Below are 21,831 nucleotides of genomic sequence, written 5' to 3' on the forward strand. Positions count from 1 at the left end.
TCCCCTCCACCCAGTTCCCACCCCACCCTGAGCCCTTAACCCCCCCCAACTGTCTTCATCCATAGGTGTACGATTTTTGTCCAGTCTCTTCCCACACCCCCACACCCCTTTCTCCCCCCCTCGAGAATAGTCAGTCCACTCCCTTTCTATGCCCCTGATTCTATTATAATCACCAGTTTATTCTGTTCATCAGATTATTTATTCACTTGATTTTTAGATTCACTTGTTGATAGATGTGTATTTGTTGTTCATAATTTGTATCTTTACCTTTTTCTTCTTCTTCCTCTTCTTAAAGGATACCTTTCAGCATTTCATATAATGCTGGTTTGGTGGTGATGAACTCCTTTAGCTTTTTCTTATCTGTGAAGCTCTTTATCTGACCTTCAATTCTGAATGATAGCTTTGCTGGATAAAGTAATCTTGGTTGTAGGTTCTTGGTATTCAGCACTTTGAATATTTCTTGCCACTCCCTCTGGCCTACATAGTTTCTGTTGAGAAATCAGCTGACAGTCGTATGGGTACTCCCTTGTAGGTAACTGACTGTTTTTCTCTTGCTGCTTTTAAGATTCTCTCTTTGTCTTTTGCTCTTGGCATTTTAATGATGATGTGTCTTGGTGTGGTCCTCTTGGGATTCCTTTTGTTTGGGGTTCTCTGCGCTTCCTGGACTTGTAAGTCTATTTCTTTCACCAGGTGGGGGAAGTTTTCTGTCATTATTTCTTCAAATAGGTTTTCAATATCTTGCTCTCTCTCTTCTTCTGGCACCCCCATAATTCGGATGTTGGTATGCTTGAAGTTGTCCCAGAGGCTCCTTACACTATCTTCATATTTTTGGATTCTTTTTTCTTTTTGTTTTTCTGGTTGGGTGTTTTTTGCTTCTTTGTATTTCAAATCTTTGACTTGATTCTTGCGATCCTCTAGTCTGCTGTTGGAACTCTGTATAATATCCTTTATTTCAGTCAGTGTATGCTTAATTTCTAGTTGGTCATTTTTCATAACCTCGAGGGTCTCACTAGATTTCTTGAGGGTCTCACTAAATTTATCGGCGGTTTCTAGAAAATTCTTGAAAAACCTTATAAGTGTGGTTTTGAACTCTATATCCAGTAGTTTGCTTTCCTCCATTTCTGTCATTTGTGACCTGTTTCTTTGTCTCGGCATTTTTTATGCTTCCCTGTGTTGATAGAGTGGCTTTGTGTGCTAGGTGTCCTATAGGGTCCAGTGGCTCAGCCTCCTCAATTACCTGAAGTGGACACTCTTGGTGCACCCCTTTGTGGGCTTAGTGCACAGTCTTATTGTAGTTAAGCCTTGCTTGTTGTAGGTATCACTGGGAGGAATTGACCTCCAGGCCAATTGGCTGTGAGAATCAGCTGTGAGAATCAGTGGGAGAACTTCTGTGCTAGAGACACCCTTCTGGGGCAAGACTTGCTTCAGTGGGGCTTTGGTGCTCACTGAGTCTGCCCCCTGAGTGTGTCCCTTATGGATCTGAGGAGTTGTAATCTGATTGGTCCCACTCTGACCACCGGGTACACTGGCTCTTGGATCTCTAAGGAGGTGCTAATTTAGCCTCTGCCTGAGGCTACCCAGCAGGAGCTATGGAGAGATCTGCACATTCCTCTTCTTTGTTTGGGGTTTGGAGGTGCCCAGATAAGGCCCAGCTGTGAAGCAATGCAAGCTGCTGTGGGGCCTTGGGCCTTCTTTTGGAAGTTCTGGGTCTCTCTGAGCCAGCTGCAGTTTGTTAGGTAATTTTCAGATTGCAAAGGGCCAGGCCTTTCATATGCAAAAGCCTCTGCACACAGCTTGGGTGGGGCAGGGTCTCAGGGGATCAACAGGGTGGAGCAAGCAGCTATGGCTGCTCCTCAGTCCTACCCTAAGAGGCCACGCTTCTCAGTGTCCTGGTAATCGCTGCAAGCACCTCTGAGAGAAAGCCGCCCTCGAGTTCTGCCTGTTGCCAGACAGTTCTGTTTCTCCCCTATGAGTCTGGGTCCCCAGAGACTCGCCCAGAACTGGAGTTCAGAGCAGTCAGGAGCTTGAGACTCCCTCCCGATTGAAAAAGACAACCGTGTCCTCAGTTGCCAGCCCTTTCCACGTGCGCCTCCGTACCTCTGCACTTTACTTCTGCACCTCCTCTGAGTCTCAGTGTGCTTTTCTCTTTCCTTCTAGTTGTAGAATTTCCACTCAGCCAGCCTTCCTGTGGTTCTGGATGATGTCCGTTTTGTCTTTTAGTTGTATTTTTGAAGTGGTTGTGCCAGGCAGCAATTTCCGCTGTTTACCTATGCTGCCATCTTTGTTTTCCCTCCTATTTATTTTTTACTATACCTCCCCTTTAAATGAAGAGAGCCCATTCCCCAATTAAAGGTAAGCAAGTTAAAGTTTTTAAAAAATTTGATTGATTGATTTTTAGAGAGAGAGAGGGAGAGAGAAACATTGATTTGTTGTTCCACTTATTTATGCGTTCATTGGTTGATCCTTATATGTGCCCTGACCAGGGATTGAACCCACAACCTTGGCGTATCAGGATGATGCTCTAACCAACTTAACTATCTGGTCAGGGCCCTGCAAGTACAGTTGTTTTTTTTTTAATATATTTTATTGATTTTTTTTTTTACAGAGAGGAAGGGAGAGAGATAGAGAGTTAGAAACATCGATGGGAGAGAAACATCGATCAGCTGCCTCCTGCACATCTCCTACTGGGGATGTGCCCGCAACCCAGGTACATGCCCTTGACCGGAATCGAACCTGGGACCTTTCAGTCCGCAGGCCGACGCTCTATCCACTGAGCCAAACCGGTTTCGGCAAGTACAGTTTTAATAATATTATAACCAAAACATCATGCAGGTCAAATGAAGCAGTCTCACGCTCTGTTTGGCCCATGGATGGCTTGTTTTTGGCCTCTGCCAGCCCAACCTCTTGGGCATCTCACATCTGGCCATATCTCATGATCCCTGAACAGTCCCTGCCCTTTCTTCATATATGTTTATAACTTTATTATAGCAATACTTTGTCTTATGGAGGTGGTAGCATTTTTCTTCCCCATCATATTGTGAACTTCAGGTGAGCAGAGATCGTGTTTTATTCATCTTTTTCTCCTTTATACATAGTTGGAACTCTACAGATGTTTGTTACATAACTTTCATAATTAGTAAAACAATAATGTTATCTTAAAAAGAAATTATTTCTGGAATTAACTCTAACTCCGTTTTATAAGGAGGAAAGTGAGGGTCCATGTGGTTTTACCCAAGATCACATAGGAATAGGACCAGTGCTCTTTCTGAGAGTCTACTTTGTAACAGTTCAGTTACAAGATTAGGAACTGGGACAGAAATAGCACTTTATTAATTTCTAACACTGACTTTAATATCTGAATGAGTCCTCAGCCTGCCTCCTAGCAGACGACTTGATTTAGATGTCTTTAGGTAAATGGAGAACCAATTCAGTAATTTTGAGGGAATGTAATTTCAGGCTTATTGATTCAGAGCGCTGTAAACTTCCTGCTTCTTCCTCCCTAACACTGATCCAATTTCTAGGGAAATTATACAACCACAGCTGGCAGGAGGTGAGGTTGGGAGTGTCTACTTTTGGGGTCTTATCAAGTTAAAGGTCTTACTTATTGGCATCCTCTGATGCCCCTCACTAGTCTGGGTCCTATCCATGTCACTTGGATCCTCAGGCAACTCAGAGAACTGATGGGACCACCCTTCTGTCCATAGCCACATTCTGCCACCTCTCTTGCTTTCTCCATGCCCAGTAGTTTCTCTCAGAAATCCCCTAAACTTTTGTAGAGGATTTTCTTCAAGACCAGGTTAGTGGTAGGGAAGACAAAAACTCCATACTGTTCTTTCGTTCTTTCTTTCTTTCTTTCTTTCTTTCTTTCTTTCTTTCTTTCTTTCTTTCTTTCTTTCTTTCTCTCTTTCTCTCTTTCTCTCTTTCTCTCTTTCTCTCTTTCTCTCTTTCTCTCTTTTCTTTTCCTTTCTTTTCCTTTCCTTTCTTTTCCTTTCCTTTCCTTTCCTTTCCTTTCCTTTCCTTTCCTTTCCTTTCCTTTCCTTTCCTTTCCTTTCCTTTCCTTTCCTTTCCTTTCCTTTCCTTTCCTTTCTTCTTTCTTTCCTTTCCTTTCTCTTCTCTTCTCTTCTCTTCTCTTCTCTTCTCTTCTCTTCTCTTCTCTTCTCTTCTCTTCTCTTCTCTTCTCTTCTCTTCTCTTCTCTCTCTCTCTCTCTCTCTCTCTCTCTCTCTCTCTTTCTTTCTTTTCTTTCTTTCTCCCTGAAACCTTCTCTTCCTCTGTCTTTGAGTCTTTTGCATTTTCTCTCCAAGTAAGGAGGGGTGGGGGGAAGCTAGTTCTATCTCTTTTCACCCCTGTAAGTGATTAGTGTCTCACACCATGAATGGTGGCCTATGAATTTAGTAATTCAGAGCCTGGGTCTTTGTTCCCAGCTGTCCAGCTGTCTTCACTGTGTTCAGTGCCCTTCCATTTGACTGTCAGTTGGGGGAGAGTTGGCAGATAGGTGTAGCTGGATAGGAATGGCAAATCAGGTGATACGTGAAGTCATAGTTTTTCACTGCGGATTCGTATACAAGAGCAAATTGGAATTACCAACTGCCATCTTTAATAGAAAAAAAGTACTTTAGACCCTATATTCTTCTCTACTTTTAAAAAATATGTTTTTATTGATTTCAGAAAGAGAGGGGGAGAGAGAGGGGAACATTGATGAGAGACAAGCATCAATCTGCTGCCTTCTGCACACCCCCCAATGGGGATTGAGCCCACAACCTAGGCATGTGCCCTGACTGGAATTGGTACAGCAACCTCCTGGTACGCAGGCCAATGTCCAGCCAAGTGAGCCACACCAGTCAAGCTCTTCTCTATTTTTGAAAAGACCCCAGAGTCATTGAGTTCCAGTTACAAGTTCCTTTCAACATTCGGTACCCTGTTTGGTTAGGGACTTCCAATTTGCTGAGTGTTTCTGATTTACTGATCTAACAAGATTTATAGGACAGTGCGATACAGGTGTCTAAATTCTAAGCCTCAGAGTGGTCCCCAGGCTGAGGTGTTGGATGCCCTGAGCCCCAGCCCAGGAACCTCCTACTTTCTTTTTTATGGCCCCATTACTCTGGCAGTCATTTAGCCACTGAGCCTCAGTCTCCTCATGGGTGGAGTGGGCGTGAGGTCTCTCATCTTGTGGTAGTTATGAAGTTAACTAATATAATGCCTGTGAGTGTTCAATAAATGTTAGATTTTCAGATTTTGGTTTCTCTCTTCCAGAATCTTTCATTGTGACATAAGGAGATTCTGAGGGTGAGATTTTCTCAGAACAAGGCTTCCAACAGCTACTGGTAGGGTATGAAGAGTGATGAGGAAGCTACTCATTTCTAATGTAACCGGATCCTTGGGAAGCATTTGTGGTCCTACCCTTGAAAGGCAAAGGAGCTCGTGTCATTTGCCAAATCAGGGACCATGAGGAAATATATATTGTCTCATACCTGGCAGCTTTTGAAGAAGGAACAGGTGAGAAGTGTGAAGGGCCCTGGGAGGGAAGAGTGGAAGATTGAACAGACAGGTATTTTGAGGAAGGGAGAGGCAGGTGTAGGAGGGGGCCTTGGATGAGTGTAGCTAACTTGTACCTTTTGAAGTCACAGCATGGGCACAAAGAATAGAGTTTTCGATTAGGCTCCAGAAAGACTGAATTCTTTTTGTTGTTGTTGTTAAATCCTCACTGGAAGAGTGAGGATATTTTTTCCATTGATTTTAGAGAGTGGAAGAGATGGGGGAGGGGAGAAAGAGAGAGAGAAACATCGATGTGAAAGAGACACATTGATTGGTTGCCTCCTGCACACGCCCCAGCTGGGACTGGAGATCAGATCTGCAACCCAGGCATGTGCCCTTGACTGGGAATCGAACGCAAGATGGTCCTATATGCAGACCGGCACTGTAACCACTGAGCGACTTTGGCCAGGGCAGAAAGACTGTATTCTTTATTATTATTATTATTTAATTTTTATTGATTTTAGAGAGGAAGGGAGAAGGAGAGCGAGATAGAAACATCAGTGATGAGAGAGAATCATTGATCAGCTGCCTCCCACACGCTCCACACTGGGGATCAAGCCTGCAACTCGGGCATGTGCTCTGACCGGGAATTAAACCATGATCAGGTTGACACTCAACCACTGAGCCACGCCAGGGGGCAAGACTGAATTCTTGATGTGTTGTAGAATTGTGCACCTGAAACCTGTATAATTTTGTTAACCAGTGTCATCCCAATACATTTAATAAAAAGGAGGGGAAAAGGAAAGAAAGACTGAATTCTGAGCCCTACCATGTAGCCTACTACCCCCTCGATACTGGACGAGTCATAGGCTACACTCAGCCCGAGTCCCACTCTCCTGCTCTGTACCCAGCTTTTCTACTATTACCAGATCCAGAGAAAATAAGGCCTAACAGCAGGGTAAAGTAATAGGTTAAACTTAAGGATTCTGGCCCTAACCAGTTTGGCTCAGTGAATAGAGTGTCAGCCTGTGGACTGAAGCGTCCCAGGTTCGATTCTGGTTAAAGACATGTACCTTGGTTGTGGGTACATCCCTAGTACGGGGTGTACAGGAGGTAGCTGATCGATGTTTCTCTCTCATCGATGTTTCTAACTCTTTATCCCTCTCCCTTCCTCTCTGTAAAAAATTAATAAAATATTAAAAAACAAAACAAAAAATCCCAAAAAAACAAAACTTAAGGATTCTGGAGCCAGACTGCCTGGGTTCAATTCCCTATCACCTATTAGTCATATGACTGATATTAGTATTAGGCAAGTTACTTGATTTACTGTGCTTGATTTTTGCTTTGTATAGATTTATTGTTGAGGATTAAATGAATTACCACATATAAAGGGTTTAGAATAGTGCCCAACAATGGCAAATTGTTTTCAATAAGAATTAATTTTATTAGTAAAGCCTTTTCCATATTTACTTTAGATATATAATTTTTAAAAATAAATTTTTATTTATTTATTTTTTAAATTTTGTTTTACTGCTTAAAGTATTACAAAGAGTATTACATATGTCTCCTTTTTTTCCCCCTCTTGACATTCCCCCGGCCTCCCCTACCCCCTAGTGTCTTGTGTCCATTGGTTATGCTTATATGCATGCATACAAGTCCTTCAGTTGATCTCTTACCAGCCCCACCCCCCGGCTTCCCACTGTAGTTTGACAGTCTGTTCAATGCTGCTCTGCCTCTGTATCTATTTTTGTTCATCAGTTTATAATGGTCTTTATTATCCATAAATGAGTGAGATCATGTGGTATTTATTTATAAAATATATTTTTATTGATTTCAGAGCGGAAGGGAGAGGGAGAGAGAAGTAGAAACATCAATGATGAGAATCATCTATTGGCTGTCTCCTGCACGTCCCCTACTGGGGATCAAGACTGCAACCCAAGCATGTGCCCTTGACTAGAATCGAACCTGGGACCCTTCAGTCTGCAGGCCGATGCTCTATCCACTGAGCCTAGCCAGCTAGAGCTAGATATATAATTTTAAAGAAAAGATTACAGTTATAGGTGAAGTTCCTCACCATCCCACTCCCTTTCTCATCACTGGTAGCTACTTTCCTGAGGTTGATGTGTACCCTTCCTGTCTATATATTTAAATTTTATTACATATGGATGTATACATTGCTATGGGAAGTATCCATGAGCAACTGTATAGTATGCGGCACATTTTTTAAAATGGCATTATAAATGTCATCGTATTTTACTTTTCCCCACTCAAAATTATGTGTGAACTTTATCCACATTGACATACACAGCTAGTGCTATTTTCAATCCTGTGACTGCACTATAATGTGTTGATGTGTTCCCTACTGATGGAAACCAGTTGTTTTCAGCTCTCCACCGTTACAGTGTGCCATGGTCACCCTCACGGCTATCTTCTTGTGCACATGTGTAAGTTTCTCTAAAGTGTATATATAAAGTGCATACAATTTCTTGATTGTAAAGGACACACATCCTCAACTTTAAAAAATACTGCCAAATTGCTCTCCAACATAGTTGTATTGTGTTTTTCTTTCCCCAGTCTGATAAGTGCAAATGGTATCGTGTTACTGTAATTTCCATTTCCAATATTTCTAGTGGTATTCAGAATCTTTTCATTATGTATAGGTAATTTGAGTTTTCCCTTTGAATTACCTGTTCATATCATTTGCTCATTTTTTGATTGGGTTATTATTATTTTTATTTGTAGGATTCCCCCCCCTCCTTCCCTCCCTCCCTCCTTCTCTCCCTCCTCCCTCCCTCCCTTTTGGAGAGCAAGAAGGAGGGAGAGGGAGAGGGAGAGGGAGAGGTAGAGGGAGAGGGAGAGGGAGAGGGAGAGGGAGAGAAACATCAATTGGCTACCTCCTATACACCCCCTACCGGGTATTGTGCCCGCAACGTGGGCAGGTGCCCTGACTGGAATCAAACTCGCAACTTTTTGGTGAATGGGATGACACCCAACCAACTGAGCCACGCTGGCCAGGGCTGTAGAATTTTTAAAATTAAAATTCTGGATATTAATCCTTTGTAATAATAATTCTTTATAATTCTGGATAGTAGTGCTTTGTCAATTATATGCATAGCAAATATATTCTTCCAATCTTCAGTTTGTTTTTTCATTTTCTTTATGATATCCTTATTATCAGAAGTTAAAAAAATAGTTTTTGCATTTTTAAAATTATGGGAATTTTAAAAAATAAAGGTTGAAATATATATAATGATCATCCCTTAGATTTTACAGTCAACATTTTGCCATATTGGCTTTATGTGCTTATGTGTGTGCATGTATGCAGGTGTATGTTTGCTGAATCATTTAAAAACTACATTATATATATATATATATATATATATATATATATATATATATATATTGTTTTATTGATTTCAGGGAGGAAGGGAGAGGGAGAGAGAGATAGAAACATCAATGATGAGAGAGAATCATTGATTGGTTGCCTCCTGCATGCCCCACACTGGGAGCCAAGCCTGCAACCCAGGCATGTGCCTGGATTGAGAATCAAACTGTGACCTCCTGGTTCATAGGTTGACACTCAACTACTGAGACATGCCGGCTGGGCAAGGTGCATACTTTAAGAACACAACCACAATACTAAGAAAGTTAAAATGAATTCCCTGTATCACCTAATATCCAGTCATATTCAATTTCCTTATTTGTTCCTAAAATGTATCTTACAGATTTTTATGATGAATTACAGTCCAGTCAAGGTTTTATTTTGCATTTGTTTGTATGTTTCTTGAGTCTTAATCTAAAACAGCCTCCACACCTTGTCCTCTATTCCTCGTGAAATTGACTTTTTGAAGAAACTGGGTTAGATAAACTTGTAGATTGTTTCACATTTTGGATTTGCTTCCTTATTCCCTGTATTTACTTGCAGATAGAGAGTGACTGCCTTTATTCCCAAATTTGTATTTGGGACTTGTTTTCAGTTCCAATTCCAAATTCCCAGGGAAAAGATCAGATGGTCCCATCTTATATTAGGTGTTATGTTAGTTTTCTATGCTGCTCTAACATATTACCACAATGGAGTGGCTTAACACTGCAAATTTATTAGCTTACATAGCTGAGAAGTCTGGCATGAGTTTCTCTGGGCTCAAATCAAGGTGTTAACAGGGCTGTTCCTTTCTCAGAGTTCCAGGGAAAAATCCATTTCCTTGACTTTTCTAACTTCTAAAGACTACCTACATTCCTTGGCTTGTGGTCCCCTTCCTCTATCTTTAAAGCCAGCAATATTGCATCTATCCATCATTCTTCCCTCAGATCCACCTAATTCCCAAGTTCAGGCTCTCTGCATCACCCCTCACATCCTGTCTTTACTTTTGCTTTTTATTTTTTGGATCAAAGTGAAGGACTTGACATTTAACGAAAGCTGTACTGGTTAATATTTTAACAACTGCCCCGTGGGGAAGCCGATGCCCCCATTTAGTAATTGCCAGTCTTTATGTGGCATAAATGTTCCCACTGTGGGCAATTTCAAGCTACCAATATGATTTCAATAGTCTTGAAAACTTCCTGAAAATGTAATCATCACTCCAGCACCCCACTGCATTTAATCCCATTACATTTCATCTTCTGCACTATCCAGCCTGCTGTTGATGGTTGAAAACAGACAGTTTTCACTGCTCATGTTTGTTTTGTTTCCACAGGGGATGTACCGGCTCATCCTGGATGTCATTTTGATGATCCGAGTATGTAAAATGTTCCGCCAAGGCCTCAGAGGATTCCGGGAATATCAGATCACTGAGACTGCTCGCAGAAGGCACCCTATCTTCTCCTTCTGGGATGTAAGCAGCTGGGTTCAGCAGGATTATCAGGGTTTAAGGGGGTCCTATAAATAGCACCCCACTCCCCAGTCCCAGTTCTGTGCCATCTGAGAAAGAAGACAAAAGGTAAAGCAGAAGGGAGAATTCAACTGCCACTTACATTAATGATGACATTTATATTGGAGAAGATGACTTGGACCATCAAGTGAGAGGTTTACCTAATACTGAACCCCAAAGTTAGACAGCCTTGCACAAGCAGTCACAAGCAGTGTTAGACCACAGCAGGTCTCCACTACAGCAGCGGAGCCTCCAGCCTTAAGCTCCCAGCAGAGAAGGGCAGAGCAGAATGTGAGCACAGAGGGAAGGGGAAGCGGGTGATCATGCCACTTCTCCTTGCACATCTACCAAGGAGTTTGTCACTCCTCAGTATGGGAGGCCAGGGGCTGGTAGTGTTCAACTAGCACAACTCACTTCATGTGGAAGCAAACATTGGGAGTGGGAAAGAAGCCATCTCCATTCCAACAGTGATCAAAAGAGCCAGAAGCAATCCAGTTGAGTTTTCTGAATGTCCACCAGCCATTTATCTCCTCTCCCTTCTTTCCTGTCTCCTTACTTAAATGAGAAGGGAACATTTGCTGGGCCTGTTTGCTCTGGTGACCATGTTTTCTAGATTTTCTAGAATGTCCCCATTTTAAATGTTTTATCCCAAAGGTAGATCATGAGCCCCTTTTTGGCTCAGAAAAGTTGATCACCATTCCGTTAACTTGTTCTGGTTCTCCAAAGTTGTTTTCATTACTATCAAGGGCTCCAAAGTTTTCCCTGCCTATTTTCCTGGAGTGACAGCCTCTGCTTCCTCCTTGCATGCAGCAATTTACTCCAAGAAATTTCCCAAAGTGGTTTCTGAAGGCAAGTAGCCAAGGAGAGGGAGAGTGGGGTGGTGGTGATGGGGCAAAGGAAGGTTGTCTTAGATTGCTTTTTTTTTTTTTAAATCTTCACCCAAGGATATTTTCCCACTGATTTTAGAGAGAGTGGAAGAGAGAGGGAAAGACAGAGAGAAATATCAATGTGAGAGAAACACATCGATTGGTTGCCTCCTGCATGTGCCTGATCAGGGCCTGGGCCTGGGAGGAACCTGCAACCGAGGTACATGCCCTTGACCAGAATGGAAGCCAGGACCCTTGGGTTCACAGGCTGATGCTCTATCCACTGAGCCAAACCAGCTAGGGCTTAGATTGCTTTCTAAGGCCCAGCAGGTAATATAACTGTATGTGTGTGGCTTGGTTTAAGATGTAGCAGAAAGGACCTGTGGCCAGCTGGAGAGGAAGGGCATGCCCCATCTAAAGACATTTAAATTAATATATTTTGAAGACACTGTGCTGGCCAAACCAAACAAGTCCACAGCCAGATTCTGTCCTGTAGTTGGGCCCTGAGCTGGGAAGGGGTGGAATAGAAGAATTGTAACCTGAGAGACTGAGATTAGCTCTCAGGAAGGACATTCTGACTCAGGGTGCCATGCAGTGGTGAAGTGAAGGGCCCTGGCAACCAGGAGTCCTTGGTTACCAGCCGACCTGGGCTGATGCTTGGGCATTTGGAAGCTGAAAATCAGAGTTAGTTTTGTCATCAGGGGAGTGTGAAGCTAAATCTTACAACATTACCCAGTTAGGGTGGCCTTGAGCAGAAGCCTCTCAAGGGGAGTCTATAGTGTCATATGGCTGCTGGGCAGAGAGCTGGAGGGCTGGAGCATAGGGTCTGGCAGAGAGAGTCAAAGTCTGGTTTCAGTGGAGTATGTGAATCTGGATCCTTCTGAACATTACCTCTTTCCTTCATTGGCCCCCTGAGAATCACCAAACTATAAATGAGGGGAGAGCACAGAGATCTGAGTGGGCTCTGGGGAAGGACATGAGGACTAGCTAGCAGCGGTTCTCAAAGTGTGGGTCGCGACCCCTGAAAATACATCCTGCAAATCAGATATTTACATTACGATTCATAACAGTAGCAAAATTACAGTTATGAAGTAGCAATGAAAATAATTTTATGGTTGGGAGTCACCACAACATGAGGAACTGTATTAAAGGGTCGCAGCATTAGGAAGGTTGAGAACCACTGAGCTAGAGAGATGTGTGTGGGGAGGGGGGCGGGAGGGAGGAAGGTCTTGGTTTGGCCCTGTATGGTGCTCAGGGCCTTGTCCTTTTATTTCAGCCCTACACCCTCTACATATTTCCCCCTGCTCTCTCTGTCCCTTTCTCTACTCTTTCCACATCTTGTCTGCATCTGTTAGGAGATGGGGTTTGACTAGTTCATCCCTAAGACCTTTTCCTCTTCCTCCTGGCCATCCTCTAGACGGGAGCCATTTATTTGCTGGGTAATCCTTGGGCAAGTTCTTCACGCCATTCAAATCCAAAAGGGGGCGTAATGCCTGCTTTGTTTTAAAGGTGAAATGGAGTAAGATAAGGAAGATGCTCCATGCCTGGTTCCTTACAGGTGGTCAATGAAGGTTGGCTTCGTTTGTTTCTTCCTTTTTATCCCTCCTTTCTGTTGTTTTCTTTCCCTTTATCCTTTCCCTTTTGTTTGTTTCTTTCCCCTCTTACTTTTCTCTCTTCATGCTTCCTCTCTTTATTCTCCTTTCCTCTCTACACCCCCATCTTTCTCTTCACAACAATTTGTTGTCACTGCTGGGCCCAAGTTTTGTGCTGAGTTGACCTTTGGAGCAGAGGTGGACATGAGGAGCCATGTTGTTAGGCTTCCCATGGCTTCCTGCATACTACAGTGGTCCAGGTATGCAGAAGAGTTTCAATGCAGAATTCTATGCAGTCTTGTTGATTATCCTTCCTGTTCCTCCTCTTCCTTTTTTTTCAGAAAAAGAAGCAAAGCCGAATCACATTTGATACCATGGACTTCGTGGCAGAGTCGGTATGCACGGTTCTGACTTTGATGTTGGGAATTTTCTTTCAGCATCATGGCCTGGAAGAAGCACTGGGCTGGGCATCAGAACCTGGGTTCAGTCCAGGTTCTGTCACCAGCGCAGTGTGTCACCTTGAACTAGCCACTTAGTTTCCTCATCTATAAAACAGGTGATCTCAGTGATCCCTTCCAGTTCTGGCATTCCGAGACTGTGAGCCTCCCCCAACCCCACATGTTTGTTGCTTTATAGCTGAGCAGAACCAGCAGGGAGAGCTCTTGCACTTGGACCTGTGGGAAAACAGCAGAAGGCAGAGCAGAGGATGTGAGAGCCCCAGACAGAGGAGAAATAATCAGGGTGGTGGGAGAAGCACTGGCCTGTGCGAATTCTGGCTTTGCCCCAAACTCTCCAAAAGATGTTGGGCACATTTGTCCCTGATCTGGGTGTAAGATGGCCATTCTGATGCGGAAATGCCTTATAACTGGGTGAGGCTTTGAACTGTGTGACTTGTTCTCTGAATTTTAAGAATCATGGCTACCTTTCCAGCTTCTCCCTACCAAATGGCCACATTATGTATGAAGCACAATTAAGTCATCCAAATTCTGTTTTATTTGTTTATTTTTTTTCAGCTTTCCCAAATGGCCAGTGTCTGATGCTGGGCACTGAAGTTTACCCCCAAGTTTTGCCCTTCAGACAGGAGAAACTAGGGCCTCTCTGAGAGTTATAGAACTCTAGAGATGAAGACAATTCTGTGTATAACAGGACAGAGAGAGAAGAGGGCACAAAGGAAAAATCCATTGTATAGGCAAGGCCTCTCAGCCTCTTGAATGACTCTGGCTCCAACACAGAGACAAAGAGTAGAGACCCAATTTAATAACCTGCCGTTTGAGTGACTGCAAATGGTACTGGTTTCTTTTCCAGATGATGAAAAGGTTGTAAAATCCATTGTGGTGATAGTTGCACAACTCTGTGAATATATTAAAAATAATTGAATTGTACACTTTAAATGGTGAATCATATGGTATATGATTATTCAATCAAGCTGATCCACACACACACATATATTTATACATATATAACCTGCACCTCAGGGCAGCACTTGGATTGCGACCAAACACTAAAATTCAATATAATCCATATTGGGACTCTGTTAATGATAAACTTTTTAAAAAAAGATATTTATTTTGTTTATTTTATTTATTTTTAAAAGATATTTTATTGATTTTTACAGGAGGAAGGGAGAGGGATAGAGAGTTAGAAACATTGATGAGAGAGAAACATCTATCAGCTGCCTCCAGCACACCCCCTACTGGGGATGTGCCTGCAACCAAGGTACATGCCCTTGACTGGAATCGAACCTGGGACCCTTGAGTCCGCAGGCTGATGCTCTATCCACTGAGCCAAACCGGTTAGGTCAATGATAAACTTTTTTAAAAAATATATATCTTTTATTGATTTCAGAGAGGAAGGGAGAGGGTGGGAGAGATTGAAACATCAATGATGAGAGATAATCATTGATTGGCTGCCTCTTGCATGCCCCCGACACTGGGGTTTGAGCCCACACCCGGGCATGTGCCTTTGACTGGAATTGAAGCTGGGACCCTTCAGTCCACAGGCTGACACTCTATGCACTGAGCCAAACCAGCTAGGGCAATAACAAAATTCTCAAAAAGAACCCTTAGAATTATAGAGACTTAGAATCTAGACTCATTTATTATAGCAATTGTGAGACATTGGAAACAATGGATACATTTTTAAAAGATCTATATATATAAAAGGCTAAGTGTCTGTCCATTCAACTGGTAGCTATGACGCATACTGATAACCAGGGGGCAGATGCTTAAATCAGGAGCTGCCATGATGTGCACTGGCTATTTAAAAATAAACGGCACCGCGGACCTGGAGCTGACAAACCAACACTCGGCTTCTCCCAAGTGGGACACAGGCCCTGCCACCATCCTGGAGTGACACCCCACCAGATCACAGCCAACAATGCCAGGACCCCATGGCGCAAATTGTGCTCATGGCCCAGCCCCCGAACCCCCTGCCCCGGAAATGGTGGCTGTGGTTGCTGGGTAATAACGTCACATAGCAACGCCCAGCTTCCTCTCCCTAGCGACTAGCATCCTTGGAGTTTCTTCAGCCCAGGAACCCAACTTTCTTTATAGCCAGGTGCAAACATTTTACAGTTTAACCAAATATTTGTGAAGCGTTTTCCCATGCCTCATCTAATTTGATCCTCATAGAAGTCCTGGAGTAGTAGGTAGGTAGGAGACTCTGTAGAATCCTATTTTCTTTTCATTAGCAAGATGCAAATATCGATAGTAAAATATTTCCTTTCAGTGTGCACAAATCTGTGCACCGGGACACTAGTAGTTTATAAAAGAACATTGAGTGAAAAAAAGCAGGTTGCATAAATGATGCCTGCAGTCTGACATTTATATGAATAAAAACCAAACAATTCTATACATATTCTGTGGGCACATGTATAAGTATAGAATATATATAAATATATAATAGAGAAATATGCTAATTAACCAGGACACTGTAATGGGTCGACCAGACAGGAGGAGGTTGCACAGGCAGTGTGTGTGTGTGTGTGTGTTGGGGGTGGCAGGGTGGCAGGGGCCTCCATGTGCCTGCGCTGGGGGAGGTCCGCCTGATCAGCAGCGGCTGTGGCTGCTTTAAGGGCCAGAGAGGGAGGCAGGGTCAGACCAGCGACTTGAGGGTGGGCGGCGCCCCTCGATTTCAAATCGCGTGCTGGGCTCCTAGTAATGTATAAAAATTGTAAACTCTGGTTATGGAGAGCAGATCTGTATGAGGGGTGACATGATGCAAGGTGATTTTAACCATCATATATTGATTCTTCATGGAAAATATAGTCATTTATTACTTGTGTTATTTTCAAAGAGTTTATTTATAAATAAGAAAAAGACAGGAAACAAGTATGTCAGATGTTAATGGCTAGCTTTGGATGGTGGGGTTAAGGGCAGTCCCCCCCTTTTTTTATCCTTCCTGTATGCTAGAGGAACACAGTGAGGGATTGTTGGCCTGAAGTGAATGAAGGTGAGAGCGCTGAGAAATGGTATTTGAGAAGCAGGCAGGAGCCAGGCTCTATTTGAATTATATTCCCTTTTCCCTGTTCTAGATATTTCTTTGAACTCCTAAGGTAGGCCTAAATCTGTGTCTGGTTGTGGAGAGAATACTAGGTTGTATAACATTCTCACCTGCACTAAAGGAGTTAATTTGAATGAAGTAAAGATGATAAAACTTATCATCTTTCAAATCGCGTTAAATAAGGGAAGTTAAATAAGAGTCAGTTCTGTAGGAACCCAAGAAGGGGGTTCCTAAGTATTGGGCTGGGGGTTAGTGAGAAAGATTTCCTGAAGGAATTAGGACCCCAAATGGGCCCGAAGAATCAGTTTGGTTCATAGACGCTAGGAGCATCTGTATTTTGTCATAAATGGATCCTGTGATAGAAATCCCAATGGGTTATTGATAGCAAAAAAGTTAGAAAGGAGAAAGATTGGATTCAGATATAAAATGGCACTTATATAGCCCTTGCTGTGTGCTAGGCATGTTGTAAGTCTTTTACACACATTTACTTTGCTATTTAAACATAGAGTTTCTGCTAAAATAGGGAAATTGAGACTCAGGAAGAAGTTTCTTGTCTCAGGTCAGACAGCTAGGAAATAGCAGGCCAAGGTTCAAGGCCAGGCACCTGGCACCAGAGCGTGTGAGTTTTTAATCCCTGAGCTATACTGCCTTTCTGTTTCCTCTTTTTTTCTTTCTCTCTTTAAAAAAAAAAATGTTTTTTTTATTGATTTCAGAGAGAGGAAAAGAGAGGGAGAGAAAAATAGGAACATCAATGATGAGAGAGAATCATTGGTCGGCTGCCTCCTGCATGCCCCACACTGGGAATCAAGCCCATAACCGGGGCATGTGCCCTGACAGGGAATCGAACCATGACCTCATGGTTCCCAGGCTGATGCTCAACCACTGAGTCACGCTGGCTGGGCAAGGACCCTGCTATTTTAGCTCAGTTGATCCAGTAGGGTTTTCCTGAGGACATAGGAGTTGAGATTAGAATGAGGAGGGGGCAGCCATATCTATGGGAGAATCCAGGGGAAGAACATTCCAGGCAGAGGAAATAGCCCAAGCAAAGACTGCAAGACAGAAACAAACTCGACACCTCCAAGAAATGGGTAGAAGGCTATAGGCTAGAGAATAAAGGGGCAAGGCAGGAGCTGTGATGTTGGAGGGGTTTAAGGAGGTAGGGAGTCAGATCACGTGGACCCCTACACGTGGGACCGAGTTAAGATTTTATCCCAAATGCAATGGGCAGCCAGTGGGGGTGTTAACTACTTAAGTACCATATTCTCAACAGGTGGGAGTAGTGGGTGAATGGGTGTGTCTGTTCCTACTGGTCCACGAGTCCTGGTTCATGAGGGTTAGCTAATAGTCTCTGTGGTTCCCTGTTCCTTAGTCTTCGGCAGCATGCCAAGGTATAGGCTGGGGCAAGGAGGGTCTCCCCTGACTGCAGTGTGCATGTGCTGAGGGGCCCCTGGAGCTTAGGGAGCTCATATTGCCTGGGGTGGGGGGTCAATGAACAGCAGTGGCAGTATGGTCAGTAGTTGGGAATATAGACTTTGACACGTAGCAGATCTAGGTTCCAATCCAAGTGTCTCCACCTGTTGGATGGGAATGATAATAGTGGCTCGCTTCGTGGGCTGGGCGAAGATGCAGTGAGATGGTGTGTGTAAGTTGTGTCCTGGTGCGTGGCACACAGTAAGCACATGTCAGCCACTGTTGTGTTGGGGGCGGGAAAGTGTAAAAGCCGCAGTGTGAGAAGTTGTTCCCTGGCCCATGGGGAAACTGCTGGGTCCTGTGTGTCACTCTGGTTCTCTCTCTCTAGGGTTACTTCCCTCCACGGGCCATTGAGATAGCACAGAAGATACCTTCTTGGAGGACGGAGCAGGACGTCCAGGCCCTGTGTAACTTCCTGCAGGTCCTGGATTGCTACCGGAACTACTCAGAGGCCCTGCAGCTGCTTCTGGCCAGGGTCCTCCGCTTTGAACGGTCAGTGAGGGCCCCCCGGCTCTGGGCTGGAGCTGGGCTGGGCAGGAAGACCCAGCTGAGAAGGCCATGGCAGGTGTGCCAGCCTCTCTGCCGAGTGTCAGCCGAGGGAAGCCATTTGTTAGTTCACCTTAGTGCTCACTGTTATGGTTGCAGCACAATTTATCTCATCCATTCATTGAGTTTCTACCCAGAATTAAGGAGAGGATCTGGTAGGAACATCAGAAAGGATCTGTTCCAATTCTCTAATTTTTCAGATAAGAAAATGGAGGCTCATAAGGGGAAAATGACTCATCTTAGGTCACCCAGATGATAAATAGCAGAGCTGAGGCTCAAATCCAGGCCCCAAAAAAGCCAGAATGGATCACAGGGGATTACATTACTAGTACATCCAGACAGGAACCAGGGCAAGGGTCTTGAACTGGGATGAGAGAAAAATTAAATCTGTGTTTTTCTTTTTTTAAATTGTTTTATTGCTTAAAGTATTACAAAGAGTATTACATATGTCTCCTTTTTTTCCCCGCCCTTGACAATCCCCTGGCCTCCCCTACCTCCCAGTGTCTTATGCCCATTGGTTATGCTTATATGTATGCATACAAGTCCTTCGGTTGATCTCTTACCTCCCCACTCCTGCCCCCCAACCCTCCCCAGCCTTCCCGCTGTAGTTTGACAGTCTATTCAAGGCTGCTCTGCCTCTGTGTCTATTTTTGTTCATAAGTTTATAATGGTCTTTATTATCCATAAATAAGCGAGATCATGTGGTATTTTTCCTTCATTGACTGGCTTATTTCACTTAGCATAATGCTCTCCAGTTCCATCCATGCTGTTGCAAATGATAAGAAGTCCTTTTTTACAGCAGCATAGTATTCCATCGTGTAGATGTACCACAGTTTTCTAATCCATTCATCTGATGATAGGCACTTAGGCTGTTTCCAGATCTTAGCTATGGTGAATTGTGCTGCTATGAACATAGGGGTGCATATATCCTTTCTGATTGGTGTTTCTGGTTTCTTGGGATATATTCCTAGAAGTGGGATCACAAGGTCAAATGGGAGTTCCATTTTTAGTTTTTTGAGGAAACTCCATACTGTCTTCCATAGTGGCTGCACCAGTCTGCATTCCCACCAGCAGTGCACGAGTGTTCCTTTTTCTTCACATCCTCTCCAGCACTTGTCGTTTGTTGATTTGTTGATGATAGCCATTCTGACAGGTGTGAGATGGTACCTCATTGTTGTTTTGATTTGCATCTCTCGGATGATTAGTGACTTTGAGCATGTTTTCATATGTCTCTTGGCTTTCTGAATGTCCTCTTTTGAAAGGTGTCTATTTAGATCCTTTGCCCATTTTTTGATTGGATTGTTTATCTTCCTTTTGTTAAGTTGTATGAGTTCCCTATAAATTTTGGAGATTAAACCCTTATTGGTGATAACATTGGCAAATATGTTCTCCCATGCAGTGGGTTTTCTTGTTGTTTTGTTGATGGTTTCTTTTGCTGTGCAGAAGCTTTTTATTTTGATGTAGTCCCATTTGTTTATTTTCCCTTTAGTTTCCATTGCCCTAGGAGCTGTATCAGTGAAGAAATTGCTTTGGCATATGTCTGAGATTTTGTTGCCTTTGGATTCTTCTAGTATTTTTATGGTTTCCCGTTGTATATTTAAGTCCTTTATCCATTTTGAGTTTATTTTTGTGTATGGTATAAGTTGGTGGTCTAGTTTCATTTTCTTGCATGTATCTGTCCAATTTTCCCAACACCATTTATTGAAGAGACTATCTTGACTCTATTGTATGTTCTTGCCTCCTTTGTCAAATATTAATTGAGCATATTGGTTCGGGAAATCTGTGTTTTTCTTAATCTCTAACTGAAATTGATCATTTTCTTCAATCATGGATGTAGGTAGCAAACCACTGTAGTATTTAGACATTATTGTGACTTTTTCACCACAAGAAATCACAAATATTTTCACATTATATTTAATGTTGCAGGTTTCTTGAAAAATAGTTTATCACATCTTTGAAAATATGGTAGTTATTAGATATGCTGTCTTTGTTATTTGATGCCTTAATAAAGAGCCACACATATTGCTACATCACAAATTGGGGTTTTTGTTAACTAACTCTGCTGTATTTTATTTTATACATTTGAGACACTATTCTGTGAAGGCTTCATCAGATTGTCACAGGGCCCATGGCACAAAAAGCACCACGTAAATACCTTATAGTAGAGAAGTTTAAGAGGTATGCGTGGACATATTGCTGTTTCCAGGACATTCAAAGGCTTACAGGGGACAGCTTTGCACAATATTTGAGGTGAGGCCTGTTTTGAAAATCCAGGATGCAATGTCACTATAGGTTAGTGTCCTGATATCTTCCTTCATGGAGGTCATAGTGTAAGACATAATCACAACTAAGTACAGGTTATGATCCTTTATGAACCATGCAGGATCTTTCCCACAGGTAATAAGCCAGGGGAGGAGGTAATTATCCAGTTGGTTTGAACGAGGGAGTTTCACAGCAAAGGTGACATTTGAACAGGTATATTTGACAGGTAGAAGTGTAGATAAGGACATTCCAGGCAGAGGGTACCATCTGCTTTATTCTAGCCTAGTGAATAAGAGCAAGTCACTGCTATCCTAAAGTGAGATTCCAGGACAGGCAGAATGGAGTCATGGAAAGAAAAAGAATCATGGAGCTAGGAGCTTTGGAATTTAATACCGTGTCTGCCTCACTGGGACCTTAGACAAGCCACTTAAGCTTTCTGAGCCTCATATTCTCATCAGTGAAATGAGGAGAATATGGCTTTTCTGTAGATCAAAATATGGTGATTGTTATAGCTAGTTGTTGATTGGCCAGGACTGGAAATTAGCAGATTAGATAGGATCCTTCCAGTTGCAAGTGACAGAACACAGTCCAGGAGAAGGTATTGGTGACTCATGTATCTGAAAAGTCCTGGGATAGTTCTCCAGCTTTAGGCTTAGATTGGATTTAGGGGCTTAGTGTCACCAGGACCATGTCTGTCTGTCTATCTGTCTCCATCTCCTGGCACTTCATAGTATAAGCCACCTTCTCAGCCAGACTCTCTTCTCACAATGGAGAGATGACTGCCCCAGCCACAACTCCAAACTTTCCTCCTTCTGGTTTCAGTCCCTTGGGAAAGAGAGTAAACATCCTAGTCCCTCAAGTCAGAGCCTTGGAATTAGTTCTTTCTGAACCAGGTTAGCTTCGCTTGAATCATCAGTGGGCAGTGATGCTCTGATTGTCTGACAGTCAAGAAAGGGTGTTTCCCCCAAAGCAAAGTCAGGGTGGAGTTGGTAGAAAAATGTGACCAGATGCTTGGCAGCAAAAGCAGTAGATGTCTACTGTAGGAGATTCAGGTTCTAGTGCTGACTCAAGTGTGGCCTTCAAACAAGTCCCCAGGAGGGCCCCACTTTTCTCATCCTGAAAATGTAGATTGAGCTATATGATCTCGAGGGTCTTTCTGGCTCCAATTCTAGAAGTCTACACTTGAGTGGACACTGGCTCTGCTCTTTTGATCCCAAAGTCTTATTTCCTGGCTGAATATGCCTGCCTTCTCC

The 21,831-nt window shown here is 43.1% G+C and overlaps 1 protein-coding gene across 1 annotated transcript in view; it reads left to right on the top strand.

The window, feature by feature from the left end:
• The first annotated feature begins 5,443 nt into the window (after positions 1–5,443).
• Positions 5,444–21,831, top strand: part of CNBD2 (cyclic nucleotide binding domain containing 2) — a 64,480-nt gene continuing 48,092 nt past the window's right edge. Inside the window, exons 1-4 of the mRNA XM_070421520.1 lie at positions 5,444–5,494; positions 10,168–10,305; positions 13,141–13,194; positions 18,099–18,262. Coding sequence (XP_070277621.1) covers positions 5,444–5,494; positions 10,168–10,305; positions 13,141–13,194; positions 18,099–18,262 — 407 coding nt within the window. The remainder of the gene's footprint in view (positions 5,495–10,167; positions 10,306–13,140; positions 13,195–18,098; positions 18,263–21,831) is intronic.

Source organism: Myotis yumanensis, unplaced genomic scaffold (assembly GCF_028538775.1).
Source record: "Myotis yumanensis isolate MYYU_CA2020_CCGP unplaced genomic scaffold, mMyoYum1.0.hap1 SCAF_7, whole genome shotgun sequence".
Taxonomy (NCBI): Eukaryota; Metazoa; Chordata; class Mammalia; order Chiroptera; family Vespertilionidae; genus Myotis; species Myotis yumanensis.